This window comes from Cyprinus carpio, chromosome A18 (genome assembly GCF_018340385.1).
Source record: "Cyprinus carpio isolate SPL01 chromosome A18, ASM1834038v1, whole genome shotgun sequence".
NCBI classification, from domain to species: Eukaryota; Metazoa; Chordata; class Actinopteri; order Cypriniformes; family Cyprinidae; genus Cyprinus; species Cyprinus carpio.
The window spans coordinates 20,642,207-20,662,935 of record NC_056589.1 but is presented as its reverse complement, the minus strand read 5'-3'; the positions used below and the strand labels follow the sequence as shown (position 1 = coordinate 20,662,935).

General features: G+C 37.4%; 1 protein-coding gene, 6 non-coding genes and 3 pseudogenes across 7 annotated transcripts; 9 read left to right on the top strand and 1 right to left on the bottom strand.

Moving 5' to 3' along the window:
* The first annotated feature begins 278 nt into the window (after positions 1-278).
* Positions 279-2,223, top strand: LOC109092236 (snRNA-activating protein complex subunit 5-like). Its single transcript, XM_042775347.1, has 4 exons — positions 279-412; positions 917-1,032; positions 1,111-1,185; positions 1,716-2,223. Exons 2-4 carry the CDS (start codon positions 943-945, stop codon positions 1,893-1,895), a joined length of 345 nt encoding a protein of 114 aa, XP_042631281.1. The 5' UTR covers positions 279-412; positions 917-942; the 3' UTR covers positions 1,896-2,223.
* A 980-nt stretch (positions 2,224-3,203) lies between these two features.
* On the top strand, positions 3,204-6,666 carry LOC122148641 (annotated as a pseudogene).
* Positions 6,667-10,808: 4,142 nt separating this feature from the next.
* On the bottom strand, positions 10,809-14,826 carry LOC122148640 (annotated as a pseudogene).
* Positions 14,827-15,343: 517 nt separating this feature from the next.
* Positions 15,344-20,672, top strand: LOC122148639 (annotated as a pseudogene).
* LOC122148699 lies at positions 16,194-16,297 on the top strand. The gene has a single exon (XR_006162570.1). It is a non-coding gene; the product is annotated as a small nucleolar RNA SNORD16 (small nucleolar RNA).
* On the top strand, positions 16,945-17,044 carry LOC122148698. Its single transcript, XR_006162569.1, has one exon. It is a non-coding gene; the product is annotated as a small nucleolar RNA SNORD16 (small nucleolar RNA).
* Positions 17,413-17,548, top strand: LOC122148701. Its single transcript, XR_006162572.1, has one exon. It is a non-coding gene; the product is annotated as a small nucleolar RNA SNORA35 (small nucleolar RNA).
* LOC122148693 lies at positions 18,716-18,786 on the top strand. The gene has a single exon (XR_006162564.1). It is a non-coding gene; the product is annotated as a small nucleolar RNA SNORD18 (small nucleolar RNA).
* LOC122148695 lies at positions 19,866-19,933 on the top strand. The gene has a single exon (XR_006162566.1). It is a non-coding gene; the product is annotated as a small nucleolar RNA SNORD18 (small nucleolar RNA).
* LOC122148692 lies at positions 20,164-20,232 on the top strand. Its single transcript, XR_006162563.1, has one exon. It is a non-coding gene; the product is annotated as a small nucleolar RNA SNORD18 (small nucleolar RNA).
* Positions 20,673-20,729: the final 57 nt, after the last annotated feature.

The following is a 20,729-nucleotide window of genomic DNA, read 5'->3' as shown; positions in this document are numbered from 1 at the left end:
ACAATGTCCACTACAGAGGACAAAAGTCTATTCGTCCCAGGAGGTTAACATAAAATTATATAATATAAAAATAATATTTATAATATAAATTATATATAATATAATATTTAAAATACAATGATAAAAAAACTAAATCTAGAACTATATCAAATATATGAAAATAAATATTAATATTACATTATTATGTATAGTTAATGTCTTTTTATTTATATTATATAATATAGAAGGGATCTAGCAGAATGACTCTGGACAGTTCAGACCCGCGGCACTTTTCACGTGCTTTATGCGCATGCGCGCGGAAATGAGCGTGACTTGTTCTTCAGAATGCTACAACTGTGGAGTTGAGAGGAAAATAAATTAACAGTTTATTCGAAATCATGCACTTTCCCCCAGTGCGTGTTGAACCAGTAAAGTAAGTCAAATCGTTTTGGTTTATGAGGCTTAAAAAGAAATGAGTGACGTTAAACGAAATAAATTGCTTCTAACTGTATTTATTTCCGCTAGCATGCTTGCTAAATGAGCTGAGTCTGCACAGTACATTATTATAAGATGTGTTACGACACGGTTTTACATTAGAAAATGTCAGTAAAATAATCGTTTAGAAGATGCGTTATTTATATATCTATTAAAGGTCTGACTAAAACTCGATAACTCATTTAATGGCCGCGAAATTCTCTGGAAAACCAATAACAACCTTTAAACCACAGGAAATCAGGAACAAGATGTACTCATGAACTAAACAGCAAGCACGATTACAAATTCCATCTCCGATTTGATCTTACGTCCAGTTAATTTCCACGTTATTTAAAACATAATTTGTAGTGCATATAAAACAATAAGTGTTTGTTTCTTAATCCTGAGGTCATGCCCTGTAATAGAGCAAACTAAAGACATTTTCTTGTGATTTTGTGTGCAGTAATGCTGTAGAAATACTCATCCACTATGCTGAGTCGCCTTCAGGAGCTCAAAAAGGAAGAGGAGACTCTTCTGAAAGTTAAAGTCATGCTGCAAGATCAGCTCAACAGACTTAAGGTAAGAACAAACATATGTAAATACTTAATTGTGGTCTTTATGCATAACACTGACTAAAACGGTCTTGATGTTCACCAGTTTGAGGAAGGGACTCTGAGGTCAATGATAAATGCTCAGTCTGAAGAGAGCCCAAATGAAGTCCCTGCCCCTGAGGTAAATAAACAAAAGGACAACACCAAAAAAGAAAAAAAAAAGTGTTGTTCTTCCACTATTCTAAACACTGGTGATACTTATTGAGGAGTAGTACACGCAATAATATTTTATAATAATAAAAGTAATAATAAGTATAAATATATAATATGTTGTGCTCCTATTTTCTGTTATTTTTTCTGTTAACCTGACATTTTTGTTTAATGTATGTTATTTATTTCATAAAACACTAGGCAGAATTTCAAAGCTTGACTTTCATGCAACAAATGTGAATAGTGATTTATATTGCAAATCTCCATAATGGAAAAAAAGCATAAATTCACATTTGTGGTCAAGTATGTTAAAACTCGCTGCATCATGATACAATCAGGTCAGAACAAAACAAAATTAAATTATGATAAAGTTTCATGATTTACTGTACACTATTCAAAACTTTGAGATCGGTTAGGTTCAGTTATGTTTCTTTAACACCCAGTTAAAAGACAATTAAGATGACAAATTATGATATATATATATATATTTGTTGTGCACAGGTGGAAGTCAACCTAGATGATGAGACTGAGATCAACCAGACCAAACTAGTATTAGGTGCTCAAATAGACTATGACATGGAAGAAGAAGAGGAGGAGGAAGAGGATGATGACGAGGATGATGATGCAGATGACAACCTCGATATGGTGCTAGAAGATGAGGAAGACGATGATGACTACTGACTGTGCCTGCAAAGAAAGCGTTATTATTTACTCCTGTTTAGGTGTGTAGTCTCTGCACATTTGGCATGCTGATAGAGACTACAACTGTCTCTCTGTCTTAGATTGGTGTTGCTTTAGATAAACTGTTGGTTCACCTATCTATAAAATCCTCCAGAAGTATGTGTAGCACAAATACAACTCCTTCTATTACTGTGCTGTTGGCCAACCCTGCACTTTATGTATTTTTTAAATACATATAAATGAAAGATCGCACCAATTCTATTTCATGGTGTTCACCAAGAGATGCTGTACTATATAGGCTTTATTTAATATTGTATTGTATTGCTTTCAGATTTGAATGCATTATTATTATGATGCTGATGATAAGTATTAGGTATGTACATGTTTATTTTGTGAAGTAGCAGAGGTATTTTTTTCTATTTGGATGAGTGTGTGGAATAGGTTGTGTATGCATGGGCATGACAATTGTTCTAGCTGAGCCAGAATTATAACTTTGTACTTCACGTGCAGCATTGTTAATGTACAGAGAGTTAGAGAAAAGCATATTTTCTGCGGATTTTGAAGAAGGTGCTCAGCGTAATTGCATTTTAAAACACTTCAACTTAGCACTGTTTCTTTAACAGAGTGATGCAGTTTGTTTGGTTGGGTGTTTTGGTGGTGCCTGCTGTAAGGGGGGATGTATGACGTGTGAATGACATTTTTACTTTACACCTAATAAAGGTACATGGTAATAAAGGCAAGTATGATGATCAGACAGCCGTATTTCCTCTGTTGGCCAGGGTATTATTAAAATCCACAGCATGAACCTGCAAATGCAGTAAAACACACTACCAGCATTCTGCATTTTCTAAAAAGCTGTTAACAATGTACTACACTTTACAAAAAGACTAGGGGCAACTCTGAAGAAAATGAAGCCACAATAATAGATTATATAACCTTATATATAGCCTGATATAACCTTAAGCATATTTAATATTTATATATTCTTAAAGTGCAAAATAGATTGTTTTAGAAATATGTAGGCTATGTCCTATATATAGTACAAAATAAATGTGAAAACATACTTAATATTTTTACTTTTATATTTTTTAATAAAGTTTTTATGTAGAAAGTAGGGTTTGTGGATACACCAAACATGTTTTAAATTGAAATTCAATATTATTTTTCCTGTATTATTTGCTTTTCACACATTACTGCTTGCTAAAATACAAGTTATGCACTACTTAAAGTCACAATAACTCAACATAAGTGTCAAAGTAAGATCTGAAACCTGTTGTGTAATAATTTGGGGTCAGTTTATCCCACCATATGCCGTTCATTGTTACGGGTAACACAAGAGTATCAGCCTCTCCAACATTACCTTTGCTACAGAGTGAAAACCCATTTGTAAGAGATCTGTCCACCATTGCAAAATGTGATCACAGTCCATTGACCCTCAATAGTAAGGCTTTTGGGACTACACTGGGGTCATGGGACCACCTTTAGTACAGCACGGTGCTTTGTCACCCAAGCTGAACAGTAACAGGCTCTGTATGGCAAACTTCAAAGTTGGATGTGGGATAGTTTTCATTGATTTTAATTTCCAATCCATTTCCATCAGGAATCAATGCAAATTCTGTGAGAGGTATGTTCAAATGAAGAGTATGAGTGCAATTTTTTTTTTTTTTTTTTCCGGATGTTGGAAAAAGATGTTTGGTAATTCATTACTGGGCAAATGGCATTGTTTCAGAAACAGTGAAGAATTGGAATCATGTCTAGTGATATGAGTAGAACTACCTCTCATGATCAGGAGAGCGTGGGTGCTGATTGAGAGTCACGAGCTGGAGCTGAGATCTGGAATATGATGCGTCACACTGTCTTGGACGCGCGTGTCATTTGCTTGTGATGTGGTTGTGTCTGTCTGCCGGCTCTGAGGACTTCGACTGGTCAGCGAACAACCAATGACTCCTTCTATTATGGTACTTTCCAAATGGTATGAGCCCACCATTACTCATACAGCTTCTTTTTCTCAGCTGCATGATCTGCCTTTTTTATAGTATCATTATTTTGTAACTGTTCTCTGAGGTCCACTCCATCAGTTAAATCAAGATTTTTATCATCAAAAACATAATTTAGAAGTAAATAGGCTAGTTTGCTGTTTTTTAGCCACCACTAGAAGTGTCACATTCCACAACCCTGTCATTTTGGCTTCAATAATAACTGTTTTTTAGACTAAAAGAAAGTTTTGAGTTCTGATTCTTACCGGATGTTTTTCAAAGTACAATGACCTTTTATATGTCACGAAAGACAAGGGAATTTTTTGATTTCTCAATTTCCTGACCCCCTTATCACGACTTGTCAGGATTTTCGTGGGGCGCCGGTAAAGTTCAGCCTATCAAAACAGAAGAAGGCCTGGGACAAAGCAGGGGGGGGAAAAAAAAAAAGGACTGAGCATACTTTGATTGTTCACCTCATAAGAAGGGAAAGGACGTTCTTGAAGATACTGGAGACTCTTCATGTGAGGGTACTACTAAACATCAAGGTGACCGTGTTTTGGTTACTTGCTATGGACGTTTTGACTACGAAAGCCCCAGCTGAAATGCAACAACATTTTTGCTTTCATTTTTTTCTTGTAATAGGATGCATATTTCACAATTTGATGAAAGAGCTGAATCTGAATCACTATCCGGTTCTTTCTGCATCTCCTGGCCCGGTATTCAGTGCCAAGCGTGGACTCAGAGTGATAAGTGATCTGTACTGCATGCTCTATCGTCAAGATATTTGTTATTAATAATTCCCATTATGATTTTGAGCTCCACTTCCTGTGCAGTTGCAGCTGACCATGTGGGGGTGATGACAAGGAGTGTCAGTACTATAGTGCTTCTTATTGATGAGCTGCTTGAAACACAATATCACTCCCATTGTGACCCTTTTATCATTGGACCGCTGCACAGTGGGTATTCCTGCATAATCCAATAGGCCCTTATTAATAGGCGTTATTTATATATTCATATTATTAAAACCTCTCTTAGAACATTTTGATGAATAGATCTAAAATGGCATATTTAATTTGAATTAAAGCAAGGCTGTGAGGCAGCAGACTGTTCAGTGGGCTCTTATGTTTTTAAATTGTTCAGATAACGCAAAGTTTTGTTTTATCCGAGCCTTATTATACTAGGTACACTGAGTAAAATACAGCCTGATACAAACAAAAACTGTGGCCATCTTCATTGTCAGGCTGCAAAAGCAACAAAAGTGATTATTTTTAAAAGGGTGGGTAAGTATTTTCTAAACCCACGTGTATCTCTCTACACTATAATACTCCCTACATTACTCGCCAATAATAGACCGTTTTTGCCCACAAACTTCAAAGTTTTGCTAATGTGACTCTTAAAATAAAGAACAGACCAGTTGTCTGTCCCTCACAGCCTCCTTTTCATTTTCTAAGTAAAGAGAGCCAATTCGATTCATTTTACATTTACTTGACCCTCTCAACAATGTCTTTCAACAGTATCTGTCAAGTAAAAAGATGAATACACATTTTAATTCACCTTAATTCATTCACTGTATTGACTGCAGTAATAATGGATTTAGTCTGTACCTTTTTAGGGAAAGTTTTTATCATTTATCAATCGGTGTCTGTAACATTGCTGGACAGGTTTTCCAGGAGAAATATGGGTGGATGGCAGATACCTCAGCATGATTAATTATTTCAATGACTTTGCCAATCTTGCTTTTGAACGCTATGGGGACCTGGTCAAAATACTGGCTAACTTTTAACAACCCCGTTGGGTATGCTCACTCTAGTTTCATATCTAGTTAATATCAGCAAATTGTGTACAAGGATGTGCTTATTAATGCTCATGTTGTGTGTCAGTCAGTGGCAGGAAGATTAGGATATGAAACTGGAGAACATAGCTCCGGGACTCAACGCTCAGGGGCACTGGGGCCTACAGAGCAGCTCAACCACCTCATTAAGGTGACCCATCACCGCCTTGACCCACAACAATCTGTACCATCCGGTACTTTCAGAATGGAGTTATGTGCACAAAACTGTGTGTGTTGGGTTTACTACCAGGCACAATGCCTAAGGTTTGGCACACTTACGATACTCAGGTGGCGAAACAAACAAAGAGGTTATGTGCTTACCAATATCGTTAAGGTTTATTAACAATGACACTCTGAACCCTTCCGGGCTTGCTTTCCTTCTCTAGGTATGGTGGGCATTTCACTGTCCGGGGACTGGGGTGAGCCTGTGGACATCACTAACCAGAAGGACATGAGGAGGGGTGATGGCTTGCAGAGGATTTGTCCAAGTTTTTAACAATAGGCTGGTTTGCTACACCCTCTTTCATGGAGATTATCCTCAAGTGATGGAAGGAACTTCATATGGTACTGTTGCAAAGTAAATGTTGAGTATGTGAAGTAATAGAACTGGCACAATCCAGCATATTAATGACAATTCTGTATCCAAGGGAGGAAAAAGCGCACAGCAGGGTTTGGGGAACATCTCGTCTTCCCCCCTTTTCTTCTCAGGAGAAGAGTTACCATCAAAGGCAACCTCTGACCTTCCTAGGCGTGGGTCACTTCACCCACACGCTACATCACCCAAAAGAGCTTCCCTTCACAGCCGTGGCTACTACCTACTTCTCAGATTGGGACTGTAGCGGAGTTGGTCGCACCCACGTGGCCTGATCCTGGGCGGAGTGTTCTCTACTCGTCGGTTCCCCTGGTGCTTCCCGCCGTCTGCTCAAACTTTATAAAGGTGTACAACAAACGTGTTATTGTTTAAAGAAGGCAACACGGTTTCAATCCATTTCCTCATGCTGAATCTTGATCTTGTTTCATTCATAATATATCTTTAGATGTAATGTCTTTTGCATCATGTCAGAGAATGGACAATTCTTGAATTATGCTCTTTGACCTTCGAAAGACTCGAATATGGGAAAACCCCATGATCGTACATCACTGCAACTGGGCTTCTCAGAGAAGATGATGTGCACAGAACAGAACTGTGTGATTGAATGGAGGATACCGTAGATACAAGGCCGTACAATCAATGAAATACTCAAAGGTAACAGTCCACAAATGAGTCAAGGGATGGGTCACCCCAAAAATGGGAAAATCTGTCATCATTTACTCACACCTCATGTTGTTTCAAAAAACAATTCAGCAGACCTACGTTACTCCTGTAGGAACACAAAAGATAGATCTTTTGAAGAATGTGCGTAAAACGTATTTTTGTCCATATAATGGAATTCAATGGGGTACAAAACAATTATTAGACCCCATTAAGAATCATTGTAATGGACAAGTAAAAAATAAATAAATAAAAAAAAACACTGAGAAGTTTTTCAAAAAATCTTAATAGAGTCATACAAATGGTGGTGAGTAAATTATGACGAATTTGTCATAAATTGTACAAATTATGATGTATTTTTATTTGTCGTTATCCTGCAGCTATCAGGGATGGAGTGTAATGTGAAGGGCTACACTGCCGTGGTCCCTTCTAGACAATGGTTGAGTGGGATGAGGGCTATTAAGAGAGGTTCGGCGTTTCTTATGTGGACTTCAGGAACAAAAATAAGCCTCGCTACCCCAAGGCCTCTGTTTCGTTTTATCAAACGCATCATCAAGTCCAATGGATTTCCCAATCAGAGGAGTAGGTACATCTATTTTGTTATATAGTCATAATCACCCACGCAGTCCTAGAGATATATAAAAGTAGCAGTTTATTTTTCTTTTGTTGTTCTGTTTTATACATTACAAGGGACTGAAGCTAAATCATAAATTCCACAAATCTATCTATTATATCTTAAATCGATAGAAGTCTATATATATATAAATACTATTCTCAAAAGACTACAAAGGACTTGGAGGGAACCAAAACAGTTACAGTGAATAAGAGCTTTTGTTTTTTTAAGGCAAGTGCTGTTTGCTCACTGATTAACATTTTGAATTAACTGATTCTGCTGCCAGATTGTTTGACAGCCGTCTTGCGGTATCTTATTTGGATTAGAGGCATACTGTTTTGGTACTGAAACATGCTATATAGAGTCAATGAAATGTTTGCGGAGAACATTTCCAATTAAATGTGAATACACCATTTTGTTTATCCTACCAACAAAACCTCTTGTGAGAACCCCCAAGATTAGGATGTACATTAACATAGAAATGGTATTTTGGACATGTTCTTTCTGTCATCTTATATTGAACAAACTCCAATTGCCTTGGACATGTTCCAAATGTTTATTTTCAGATGATTACAATACCATAATAAACCATTTTATATATAAACGGTTTTACTATAAAACTATGTATTTAAAGGTGGTGTAATTAACTGAATACAAGTTAAATACCACATAAAAACACAGATTATGGAATAGAAGAAACCTGAAAGGACGTGTCCATCTGTGTAAGCCTCTATCTGTAAGAGAACAGTATGAATAAATGAGACAAATGACTGGTAAATGTTTCTGAATCTCTATCATCATCGGCAGGGTTGAGAACTGGAGAAGGAAAGCTACAGAGACTTGCTCCACCAGCAATCAGCTCCTGGCCTGCAGGTTCATGTGATCATTGATTTGAACTTAGTTTGAAGAACTGGGGCACAACAGGAAAAATTCCAATTTGTTGATCACAGACTAAAAGAAATAAATCATTGTAGCCTTTTAACCTATTCATTAGAACAAATTCAGATGGGAACAAATTCCTCTTGAACAGTACATAACATGAGAACATCTATACTCGCGTTTTGCTTTCTACTGTCTGTCCTCTAGCTCCTCCCAGTTCTTATTAGTGCTAACCACATTCTTGTGGTTTGACTACGGTTTCTACTTGCCATTAGTGGTCCACTGGGACTCGGTACGCTTACCATGAGAATGGATTGAGACAAAACTGATTTGGGGAGTCCTGAAACAACAGAGACATTTTTCTTTGTTTGCCCCCTCCAGCTAGGAGAAAATCCAAGGAAAATAAAGATCATGTAGACGATGCCAATGGTTTGAGCCAGTGCATTAAGAAAAGTTTAAAACACTATGGTATAGATAGAAGTAACTTGTTCTTTTCTTTTCGGCTTGGCCTAAAACTTCAAACAAATAAAAATAAAAAAACATCAACATGATTGTGTGGATGTAGGAAAAAAGTAACATTAGCAACTACTCCAGTTCTGGCTACTCTGATCTTGGGAAAGCTGTCTTCAGAGGGCATATTCTACAAGCTTCAGTGAATGATTAACAAAAAAATAAAGGTACAAGACAGTGTAAATAATTGGAAATGAGAATTAAAATAAAAACATTGGAAATGCTGATTATGTATACAGAAACACACCTACACACACATCCACACACACACATAATTAAGGTGGCACTAAATAATTTTTTTGTGTCTGTGTGGTGTGTGTGTTTTTTCTCGGATTGGAGATTTGCAGAGTCCCTGGGTAATGTAGTTTTTTCACCTGAAAGGATTAGTCTAAAAAAATAAGAAAGAAATAATGTGGGCTGATGGCTTCAACAAAAGAATATATCATCACTGTGTCTTTTTTTTTAATGAATGGGAGTTTGTTACTTATGGAACCCGACTGTTGCACTCTATTATTATAATAAATTACATACTATGTTGTCAAGTTTTCATCACAAGCAATTGCATAAGCCGCAATGACATAGTGCTTATTGGAATGGCAAGCAGAAATTTCAGTCGACATAAACACTTGATGAACTATCTGCTGCTTTAAATGATAGCTTGCTTTGCTGAAGTTTTTGATTATCAGCAAATAATCCAATCTGATTTATCAAGAGTTATTTATTTTTTTAATCAGAACCTGAAATGTTTGCTATTGCTAATACTCTAATTACTATTTTTGGATGAATCACACTGAAACGTTTGTCCATCAAAAAGAACCGCTTTATAATTGTATGTGCCCTTTATGTTTGCTTGTAAACCCAGTTAACTGGCAATTGTGCTGGTTTATTGTGATGCTTACACCCGGCCCTCAAGGGTTAATGTGTCCCTGCTGCCGTCCTAAAGATGATTTCTCTCTCAGTAGAGGAACAGCGGAATAACGGCTGCCAATTATTCTGAGACTTATTCATGGTAAGCCATCACACCATCACACAACCTCTGGCAGAAATATATTACCATTGTGAGTTCTTGTTATGCAAAAAGCAGTGTGAACGGGGCTCTGCCTGTTATGTTTGGGCTGATAAGGACATTTGTGTGTTAATTCAAGATCCTTAACCAGCCACATGAGATGGTGACCGAGGTTGTCGGTTCCCACCGTGGGCACCCTCTGATTTTGATCAGCGCTGTCTTCTCTCATGTTCTACTCAGCAAACGAAAACTAAACTCACATTTTGTAAAGGGACACAACAAAACAAAAACAGATTGGCCCTTGTTTTTTGGTGACTAATATTTGTATTGGTTAAGGAGTAATATGCTGAAATGGATATAGGCAATAGTCATCTAGGTTGGAAAGTATATGTGGACAAACTAGTGCCTAAACCCAGCTGCTACCTTAGACAACTCTGCCCACACGAAGTGGCTCTATATACACTACCGTTCTATAACTTTCGGGTAAGTCAGTAAATTTTGTTTTTTTTTTTAAGACTTTTTTATTTAGCAATTATGTGCATTAAATTGATCAAAAGCGACTGCTTCTGTAAGTTATTTTAAATGGTAATGATATTTCACACTTGATTTTTTTTTACTGTATTATCAAATAAATGTAGTACTTTGGTGACTCTTCTCTAAAAAACATAAACATAAAATAAAAAATGACTCCTATACTTTTGGAAACAGCATTACGCATTGGCAAATAGTAAAAGCTACTGAAAAAAAAAAAAAACAACAACACTGGTTCTTCTATGGACTTTATTTCTTTTTCTGTGAAATAAAAAAATGACATTTTCTGTGAATTTATTTCCATTAAATGGTATCTTAGTTAAGTAGCTTGATGAGACTACAGCTCACCTCCCCGCTTTGGTCTTGTAGCACATCTTCCTCACTCTCTCCATTCACCGACTCATCCAAGGGTACATCTGCATGTGTGTGACCAGATAAATTAAATGTCATGTTTCCTTTGGGTTTCAATAAACAAAAGACAAAAAAAAAATCTGTGACTTCACCTAAGTCAAACCTGACGTGATCTACTAGGGGCCTGTCACTGAGATACAGTGCTGTCTTAACTTCCTTTGACCCCTGTCCACTCGACACCTCTCCATAGCCCAAGAGAATGGCTACTCCCCTGAGAGAATAACATAAACCAATATTAATTCATACTTGTAAATGTCATTACACTGTTTAGTACATCTTACATCAACTGGAGAAAATATACAATAAAAAAACACAAGAAAAAGAAAAATGCAGCACCTACTCACTTCTCATAAAAGTAGCTAATTAGTGCAGGCTTAATTTGCAGCTGGAAGATAGCTGGTTCTCATCATAGCTGGATGTTTTGTAGTATTGGGTAAACAGGACCTGATATCAGATATTATGATTAGGACATCTTTTATTCTCTTGCAATGCACCATCAAGGGATATGCAGTGCTCTCTGATAATAAAAAAGTGCCATCATAAATCACAATTTCTTCATATTATTTCTCTACATTTTGAATCACAATTTCTGGAAAGGGCAGGAAACTTACTGAGTGAAAAGGAAGAGGCGATCATGAGGAGCGAGGGGAAGACCTGAGCACAGTGCTGCAGCCCAGGATCTCCAGCAGGTGGTGCAGTTTCACTCTTATCACCTGCTCATGCAGGTCCACCCTGTGTCCAAGTAGTAACTCTGAAAAATGGCAGATAAAATGTATAAACCACCCCTGAGTACAAGCTTAATATTCACCTAAATCTAAAAATAAAAAATAAAAATTGTTTCCTACCAAATAGTTGAGAGTTGTAAGTTCCTTTCCTAAAAAAAGAATAAGGAGAACTAACTCTTAATTAGTTAATTAGCAGATAAATCGAACTCTAAACCAAAAAAAGAGCTAGATTTCATTTTGAACTGTATAAATTAATGTACCAATAAGGTAGTTGATGAAGTCTTTCCTGATCTTGTCCAGGCCGAAGCTCTAGCAGCATATTAGCGTGGTGTGAGGCCAGTGAGAGGCATGGCGCCTATCTGCTGCTGGTATACGACTGCAGGATCAGCTTACTGAGAGTGCTATTGCTGTCTTTTGTGGATCTAAGGGAAAAAATCCTCATTACATCATTTTACAATATTTATGCTAAAAAAAAAGATAAAATATGTTAGATCTTCATTTATTCACATAATTTAATTTAATGCACCACAATTTTCAGGCATTCTGTTATGTCCTGATATGAAGTTACACCTATGAGGAAAAAAAATTACATTTGGTTACAGTAAAGATGTTTTGCTGTATTTCGTGAAAATTCCCATCAGGCAGCAAAATTACATCTGGTTACAAAAGCAAAGATGTTTTGCTGTATTTCTCGTGAAATTCCCAAAGCTAACATTACCCTTCCTCATCCTCCTCTCCTACAGTTGTTCCCAGAAAGTCCAGGTCTCCTCTCTCTCTCAATCACCACTGAGCTGAAGGCTGCTGTAGCATCTGTCTTAGCTTTTTGTTTCTGTTATAAAAGATCAAATGGATAGTTCACACGTAAATTAAACTTTTGCCATTGTTTACCTATTCATTCATTCATTCCAAATCTTTTTTCTTAGTGGAACTCAAAATTAGAATTTTAAGCAATAAATATACTGGCTTTATATATAACGAACGTGAAATGAAGAACTGGGCTGTTAATACTTATATTATAATATGAATTTACTCCTGTAGCTTTTAGAAACAGTTTGTCCTGCAATTCTTTCTGCAACATTCTTCTAAGCTTTCCTCTAAAATAAGGGAGGTTCACAGCTTCATAAACCAGCAAATAATCTCCCTCAAACTGCAATAACGCTTACACTCAAAGCAGCAAACCCCAAGGCCTGACAATCAGCAGCATTTTATATCTATATTTGTGGTTTCTCTCTATACATACAGTAAAATAGATTTCTCTCTCACTGTAATCACTACAGCTGCTATAATTCTCTATGAGTGTTCTGTCAGGGTCACACCGCGAGACTGAGTCTCCAGTGGTTCCAACCATTCTAGCTTCTCCTGTTCCCAAGCCCTCTGCCAGAGCCTAGCCAAATGTTTTAAAAACAAAAACCAATACATGCTGATGACATGAAAAATAATTATAACATAATAAAGATTACCCAAAATATGATAATATATATTGTAGTGTTTAACATTTTTCTCTATCTAGAATAAATCAATTTATTGTTTTGTTAAGTTATGAATTTATTATTTACTTATCAAAGGAAAAACCATTGTTATTATTAACTAAAAACTATTTCCAAATACATTTCCATTAATTGAAATAAAACTGAAACAACACAAAAATATTAAATGATAGACTTTAAAATGCTTAAATGAAGAGACTTCAAATAAGTTGAAATACTAAAATGACAACTAAAATTAATAACAAAATTACTAAAACCTTTATACTAAATAAAGACATCTAACCTATAAAAACACAATTCTAATTTCCAACTCAAAAAATATACTCGTCCACTAAAATTGCATTATGGGAAACACATTTTTTCTACCACTCACCAGAAAGAACTCACTCTCTCTAGGTCTGATCCAAGGACTCCTTAGGTCCCAACTGGACTCTACTAATTTGAAAAATAGCAAAAACAAAAAAAAAAAAAGCTAAACCAAATACTCTTAGTAACCTCAATAGGGCAGTATGATCAAAATGGAGTAACTGGGACTAAAAGTGTCAAAGGGAACTGGATGCGGCACTGTTGCTGACCAGAGATGCTTTAGAAGACAAGGAGGACACTCCAAGACTTTCTCCACATTGTTCCATGTGAGACTCGCTATTACCTCTGCTATCTGGGACCTAAACATCATGGCTCTCTTTTTTAGGAGCAAAACAGGTTGTACTGTGCATAGCCTTTCGTTCCCCACCTGAAAAAAAAATTATCATAACATCTTAACAGATACTTAACATTGAGAAACCTATAGGAAGCTAAACCAACCCAAAAAAAAAAAATCTTACTGTAGAAGGACGATGTCTTTTCTCGTGCTCTTGTTTTAGCTCATCTAATGTGGTGAAAGAGGTTTCATCTCCTGTTGGACCTGCAGAACATTGTCTCCGTTCACAAAGAGTAATCTCTTTATGGGTACTTATCTCTTTAAGTAATGCATGATGAAGACTTCTACCTTTGCAGCTGACTGTATACAGTTTTTTATTAATTGTGCTCAGCCTTCATAAGGGAAAACTAATTCTTCAATCATACTAACAAGCAGCTTCTTTCACCTTGCTTTCGTGACAGAGAGAGGCTGAGGTCCTAGATCTTGCTCCACTTTAAAGAGTGTATCTTCAACAACACTGGTTTCAGCTGAAGTTTCTGTAGCTTCAGGTTCACACTTTGGCTGCTTTTCATTAAGTAGGTTCACAAGTTATGTAATGTTCATTGTTAATAAGAATAGCACTTGATATGAGGGGGCCATCACAAACCGACTTACTGCTTTCTCATTACACACAAAGATAGGCTGATTTCCACTGGATTATGTCGTGCAAAAGCTCTTCTTTCTCCACCAGTAGTAATTGAAATATCATCCTGAAATAAATAAATAAATACAAATGCATTTTAACACACGCATGACTGAACATCTCTTCTATTCATCTGCATTAGTTTTACCATATACGTGCAGGTCTCTTTATTTTCATCTTGACGCAACCTAAAACAAGCAAGGGAAGAAAACTAAGATAAACATATATGTTACATATGTGTACACATATATAATGTACGTCAGCAAAACGTCGCAGAACTGCCAGTTTTTCGATTTCCTCAGTCAATCGTTATAGAAAAGAGTTTCAATAACTCACTCTACAGAAATTTAGCAAATGCGCTGGCACCCGAAACTATTTTGGATCCCATTCCCTAATTAAAAAAAAAAAAAAAAGATATAGATATAATAAATTATATCCGTTTACATTAAAACCTTGCAGGATTCAAAACTATTTGATTAAATAAACTATTAAAACTATTTGACGCCTAATGTACGTCATGAGGGTTTACGTCGCAGGCGTCCTTTTGCCACACCTATTCTTGTAAAATATATATATATATATATTCAACAACATTTTTATTTATTTTTTACAGTATTATTTTAAAGAAAGATTAAATTAATGAAATGTAAAAAAAAAAAAAAACCAAACATTTTTAAATATTTGAATGAATTACTGAAAGTAGATCCATATGACCCATCCGCCAGCTTCCACTACTTAAATAGTGCCAAACGTGCTGCCACGTTTATTATTTCAACGCATGTCTCTTGTTGCAATTCATTGTCATTAAAATAATAAATAATGCATATTATTTTTATAATTAAATCAAGATCATGTTTATAAAGTAAGATTTTGACTTAAAATAACAGCTTGGGCGGAAGTGACATATGTCGGAGGATATGAAGGTGCGGTGGAGGTTTCATTCGTCCGGTCTTCCGTGGCCGCATCGAGGTAGGGAGGTGGTTCTGCGAGGTGAAAATTAAATAATGGTGAGACAGCGAAGTTTTCACGCTTACAGCGTTTTAATAAGGTCTATTCTTGTTTTAGTCGAGAGTCCAACGTAGTTTCGATGAAAAGAAAAGCATAGACACGTGAGACAGGTCCGGGGATTGATTAGTGGGGGTACCGGTGCCGCGGTTACCTAAGTCCTTGGCATTTTCAATCGATCATCCCCATGTTGACTTCTAAGGAGCTTATACTTCCGGTTAGGGGTGACACCGTCGCGTGTGCTAATCTGGCTATTCACCCCTTCACTCTTCCGTGTGAGCTTCATAAAAAATCCTGCGTAGATTAGCGACGCGCCATTATCACTCTTTGTTAACTGGGTCTGCACAGTTGTGGCGCCTTGTCGTTCTTGCCCATCTTGCCCCAACTCTTTCGCACACCAAACCTTTTTCTAGTATTTCGCATGACTCTAGCCGCATATTTGTCGTATATTACGACCGAGTTGAATTGACTCTAAAGGGTGGACCCGAGCCATTGTGAAGTGTTTCCCTCTGTTTAGTAGTTTATTCCATTCCAGAACGTACAAAAGGCAATGGAAAATAAGAAACAGAACTCACCTTAAGGAATCGCATAACAGTCTCACGAGCCAACCGTCGGCTAGTACAGAAAGCCACCAGCGTTTGATTCTAGCCACTTCAACATACTTTATTTAAGCAACTCTTACTAATACTCATATAGCTAAATGATTTGCACCTTGTTCGTTTATTTATTATTTTTGAAACTGGAGTACTCTGCATGATGTGTCATTGATGCGTCCTAACTCTGTGTTCAGTGACAGTTGCCTGCTGTCTTCATTGCTGGCACAGAAGGTTGATTTGAAAAAAAAATAATGAGCAAGATTCAGCTGTTGTAATTGATGAACAAAACTATGTAAATTGAAGAATAACGAGGTAATTCATATTTCTGTTTTTGTTGTTTAGCTTGTTGCTCCGACCATTAACTCGCTCGGTCTACTATCCGAGAATAGGGAAGACAATCCGGCAAAAATGTGGGTCTAGCCTGCCGTGTTTCAGGGGCTCCCATCCGCCCTGATGTTGTGAAATTTGTGCATACCAATATGCGCAGATGAACAAGCGCCAGCCCCTATCGCTGTCAGTGAGACTGGCTCGAGTGAGTGTTAGTTTAAAATTCCACATTGTTGAAACGTTCATTCGAGCAGTGATAGCACTAACAAAGATTGCACCGTCAAGGGCCTTGTTGTTTTGACACCTGATTATGCTGAAAGTTCTGAGCGGCAATTTTTATCTGTCAGTGATATATTTTACTATAATATGACATGATCAAATATAACTCGAAAATATGTGATGTTTCAGGTCACCAGACCAGTGCTGAGTCCTGGGGCACAGGAAGAGCCGTTGCCCGTATCCCACGTGTGCGTGGTGGTGGCACCCACCGCTCCGGACAGGGTGCTTTTGGAAATGTATCCTGAACTATCGCGATATTTACTTGAGCAACTTGTCAAATCTTGATTATAAGCAACCCTTGCTGTGATGGTTGTAATTTGCGTCTTACTCTACGCACAGCGACAGTTGCCTGCTGTTCTCTCATGCGGTGTGGAAGGTTGATGACTATTAGTCTGAGCTGGTTCACCGATATATACTTTAAAAAATTAAGGCTGTTCACACAAGCAGAAAAATTCAGTATAAAAAACTGAATATTTACCTTTGTGTGAACAGGCCTTTCGTGTGAAAATGTGTGACCCTGACTCCACTGTAGACTCATGTGTCGTGGTTGGCCGCATGTTGGCCCCCACAAAGGACCTGGCGCCGGTGGCACCGCAAGGGTTAACGTTAATCAGAAGCGTTATGCCATCTGCTCTGCCCTGGCTGCCCTCTGCTTGCCTGCGCCCTGGTCATGGCCAAAGGTTGAGTGAAATACATTATGTCCAGAGCTTCGTCGTACTATCATTTTCTACTAGTTGGAAGTCTCCCTGGATCCCTCAGTGCCTGTGCTGCACTGTGTATATGATGTGGGTTGCCAACAATATTGGCATTCTGCTGTCAATTCAGTGCAACATAAACCTCAGTTTGCAGAAGGGCTGAACCGAACAGTTGGTTTTTTTTCCCTTTCGACGGCTGAGCGAAGGCTGAGCAGTAAATATAGAATATTTGATATTAAATTTCAACTTTTTTTTGTTTTGGTTGTTTTCCTGACTTGGAACTAGGATTGGGTACCGAACTCTCTAAAAATTGTATTTACTCCATAGCGCGGAATGCCATGTAATTAGTCAATTTTTGGACGAATAAATCAAAAGTAGGTCTGCCACTTAATTCGAATCGCGATATAAACTAGTGTCTGTGAATATTAAAAAGCAAAAAGACGGTTTAAATATGAATCCTGCATGTTCCGCTTGCCTTTGTATGTATGAATGGTGGAAACGTGGTTTTGTTTATTGCACAAATACTGAAGCATGCGTGACGTAGCGGTGATTTTCGGCCTGTGGTCTCACTATATGACGGCATGAACACAAACCTTAATCTCCAGAGCTGCTGTGAGAGTCAACTTCACGAGAATTTTAAAACCGTTTCATTTGAGGAAAATTTGCATCCATCATACTGTATACACACACAAGAAACGTCATGGCAAAAATCCGGTCAAAAACACAAGTATGGTTAAAATGTAACAGAAATATATTAACTCTTGATAGTACTTTTGTACAGTATATGTACATCTTTAAATATGTCAATTTTATAATATCAAATTTAAAATCAAACAAAGATAAACGTTAAAAAATATTACAACAGATTAATCATCAATATACGTTGGCACCGGCAATGTGAATCAATTCAAAACTCTGGATACCGATTTACAATGTAAACTGTACCCAACCCTACTTGTAACAAATGGCAAATGTTTCAGGTCACCGCTATTGAGGGATTCCTGAGGTCCCACTTGTTGTTGATGATAAAGTTGAGGGATACAAGAAGACTAAGGAGGCTGTGCTTCTGTTGAAGAAGCTTAAGGCATGGAACGACATCAAGAAGGTGAGCTACTGTCAAACTCTGACTGAAAATGTTTTTACATCTTTTACATAAAACGCTTTACCAACATGAACTCTTTTTGATGCATATTTCTGGTTCTAGGTTTATGCTTCTCAGCGTATGCGTGCCGGTAAGGGTAAGATGAGGAACCGAAGGCGTATCCAGCGCAAGGGACCATGCATCATCTACAACGAAGACAACGGTGTGACACGAGCTTTCAGAAACATCCCTGGTACGAGAAGTGATCTTGTATTTGCGATTGCTTCACATGAACACACATGATGATGTCCCACTTCTGGTCCGTGTTAACTGAATCCTATGATTTCAGTGGAAGTTCTGATCCCTAACTGTAGGGATGTAACGATTAAACTGTTAGCCGGTTGAAATGCGTTTCAAAGTGACTATTCAAACAATCGGGTCTGGGATGCCAAAAACCAAATCGTGATACAACAAGCGTAGTAGGAGTTTTATATGAGATTGTATCTCTGAGAGGGAACTGATTGTCCTATGAGAAAAGTTTCTGTGTTATTTTCTTTTCATCTTGCCTCTGAACGATGTTATATTAGTATTCGTGAAGAACAGCGCTCTGCTTTGTTTACAACGGTAATCCAGTAAACCATGTACATTGCTGTTCATAAGCGCCGGGGGGGTGCTGTCAGAGAGTGGAATTTGCCGTCTCATTATAGCTCATCTCCCGTTTTGCTTAGATGTGTTTTATGTAGAACAGTTTCACAAAACTAACGTCAAACCATTCTGTTTTTGCTTCAGATTTTGAAATTATACAGTCTAATTTAGATTAAAAGATGCTCATGCTGCATGTATCCTGCATCTTTGTTTGGATCATGATTAAAATCCAGTGGTTGTCTCTAATTTAAATGGAAAGAGCACAGACAAAGCCTTAGTGTGTTTATATTAAGATATTTCTTTAATTCTTGCAACTTATTTGATTTGGGGTTTGTTATAAAATTTCAGTTTAGTTTTATTTCAATTTCACAAAGAAACATGCAGCAATAGCCTAATAAAAAAAGGACACCTCATTTACTGTATAATGTCTTCAATCTCATTTTGTTAAAAAAAAAAATGAGAAAATCGAATCGTGAAATCAAAAAAAATGAATCGAATCGTGAGTGAATCGTTACATCCCTACCTAACTGATAACACAAAAAATGTGTTAATCTAGGTGGTTCAAAATTATTAACCACTTGGTCTCTTTTCCAGGCATCACACTGCAGTCAGTGAGCAGACTGGACCTGTTGAAGCTTGCTCCAGGTGGACACATTGGACGCTTTTGCATTTGGACTGAGGGTGCATTCCGCAAACTGGATGACCTCTATGCACCTGGCGCAAAGCTTCCTCCCTTAAAGTTGACTACAAGTAAGTTCCCTTACCCTTCATTCTTAACCCTGTCTGCTTGTGCCTTAAACAACAGTGATGAGCTAATACTCTGTCCGTGTTTATGAACACAATGATAATATTAGAAGTTCTGAGTGAAAAATATGGTTTTCTAAACACCCCACCTGTTCAGATGTACCCTATAGATATTTAAAATTTGTAAATATTGAGCATTAACTTATTTGCCTTGTCATGTTCCAGCTTGCCCATGCACAAAAATGAACAATACAGATCTGCACAGAATCCTGAAGAGCGAGGGCGGTCCAGAAGGCACTTCGTCCTGCGTAAGTACGTTTTTGTTACTTTGACCTCCTATATTGCCATCATAATTGCAGTGATGAGATTTCTACTTCAGGTCCGTGTTTATGACTAATGATTGTAATGGAAGTTCTGAGCCATCTTGCTTTAAAACTCAAACTTATTTTTTAGTCTACAGTACGAGTAACAAGGTTGTTTATACAATTGCAGACACAAGATTCATCGTAGAGTGCTCAAGAAGAACCCTCTGAAGAACCTGAGAGTGATGATGAAGCTCAACCCATATGCCAAGTCAGCCCGTCGCCGTGCTATCCTGGCACACAAACCTGAAGTAAGTACCCTCATGACCCACAAGTGTCACTATAGTGTGATAACATGCTAAGCAATTTCTAAATTTGTACATTTTGTGCAGATCAAGGCCAAGATGCTAAAACCCAAGAAGAAGAAGAAGGTTGTGAAGAAAACCAAGGCCAAGAAGCCTGCAGCTGCTCCTGCTCCAGCTCAAGCTTAGAGCTCATGAACAGACTATGGAGTTCACGAATGATTTTCAAATAAAACAGCTGTTGAAAATTCTGATAAATCTGTCCTTTTTAATCAGCTGCATACCACTTAAGCACTGCCACATTCCATCAGTTGT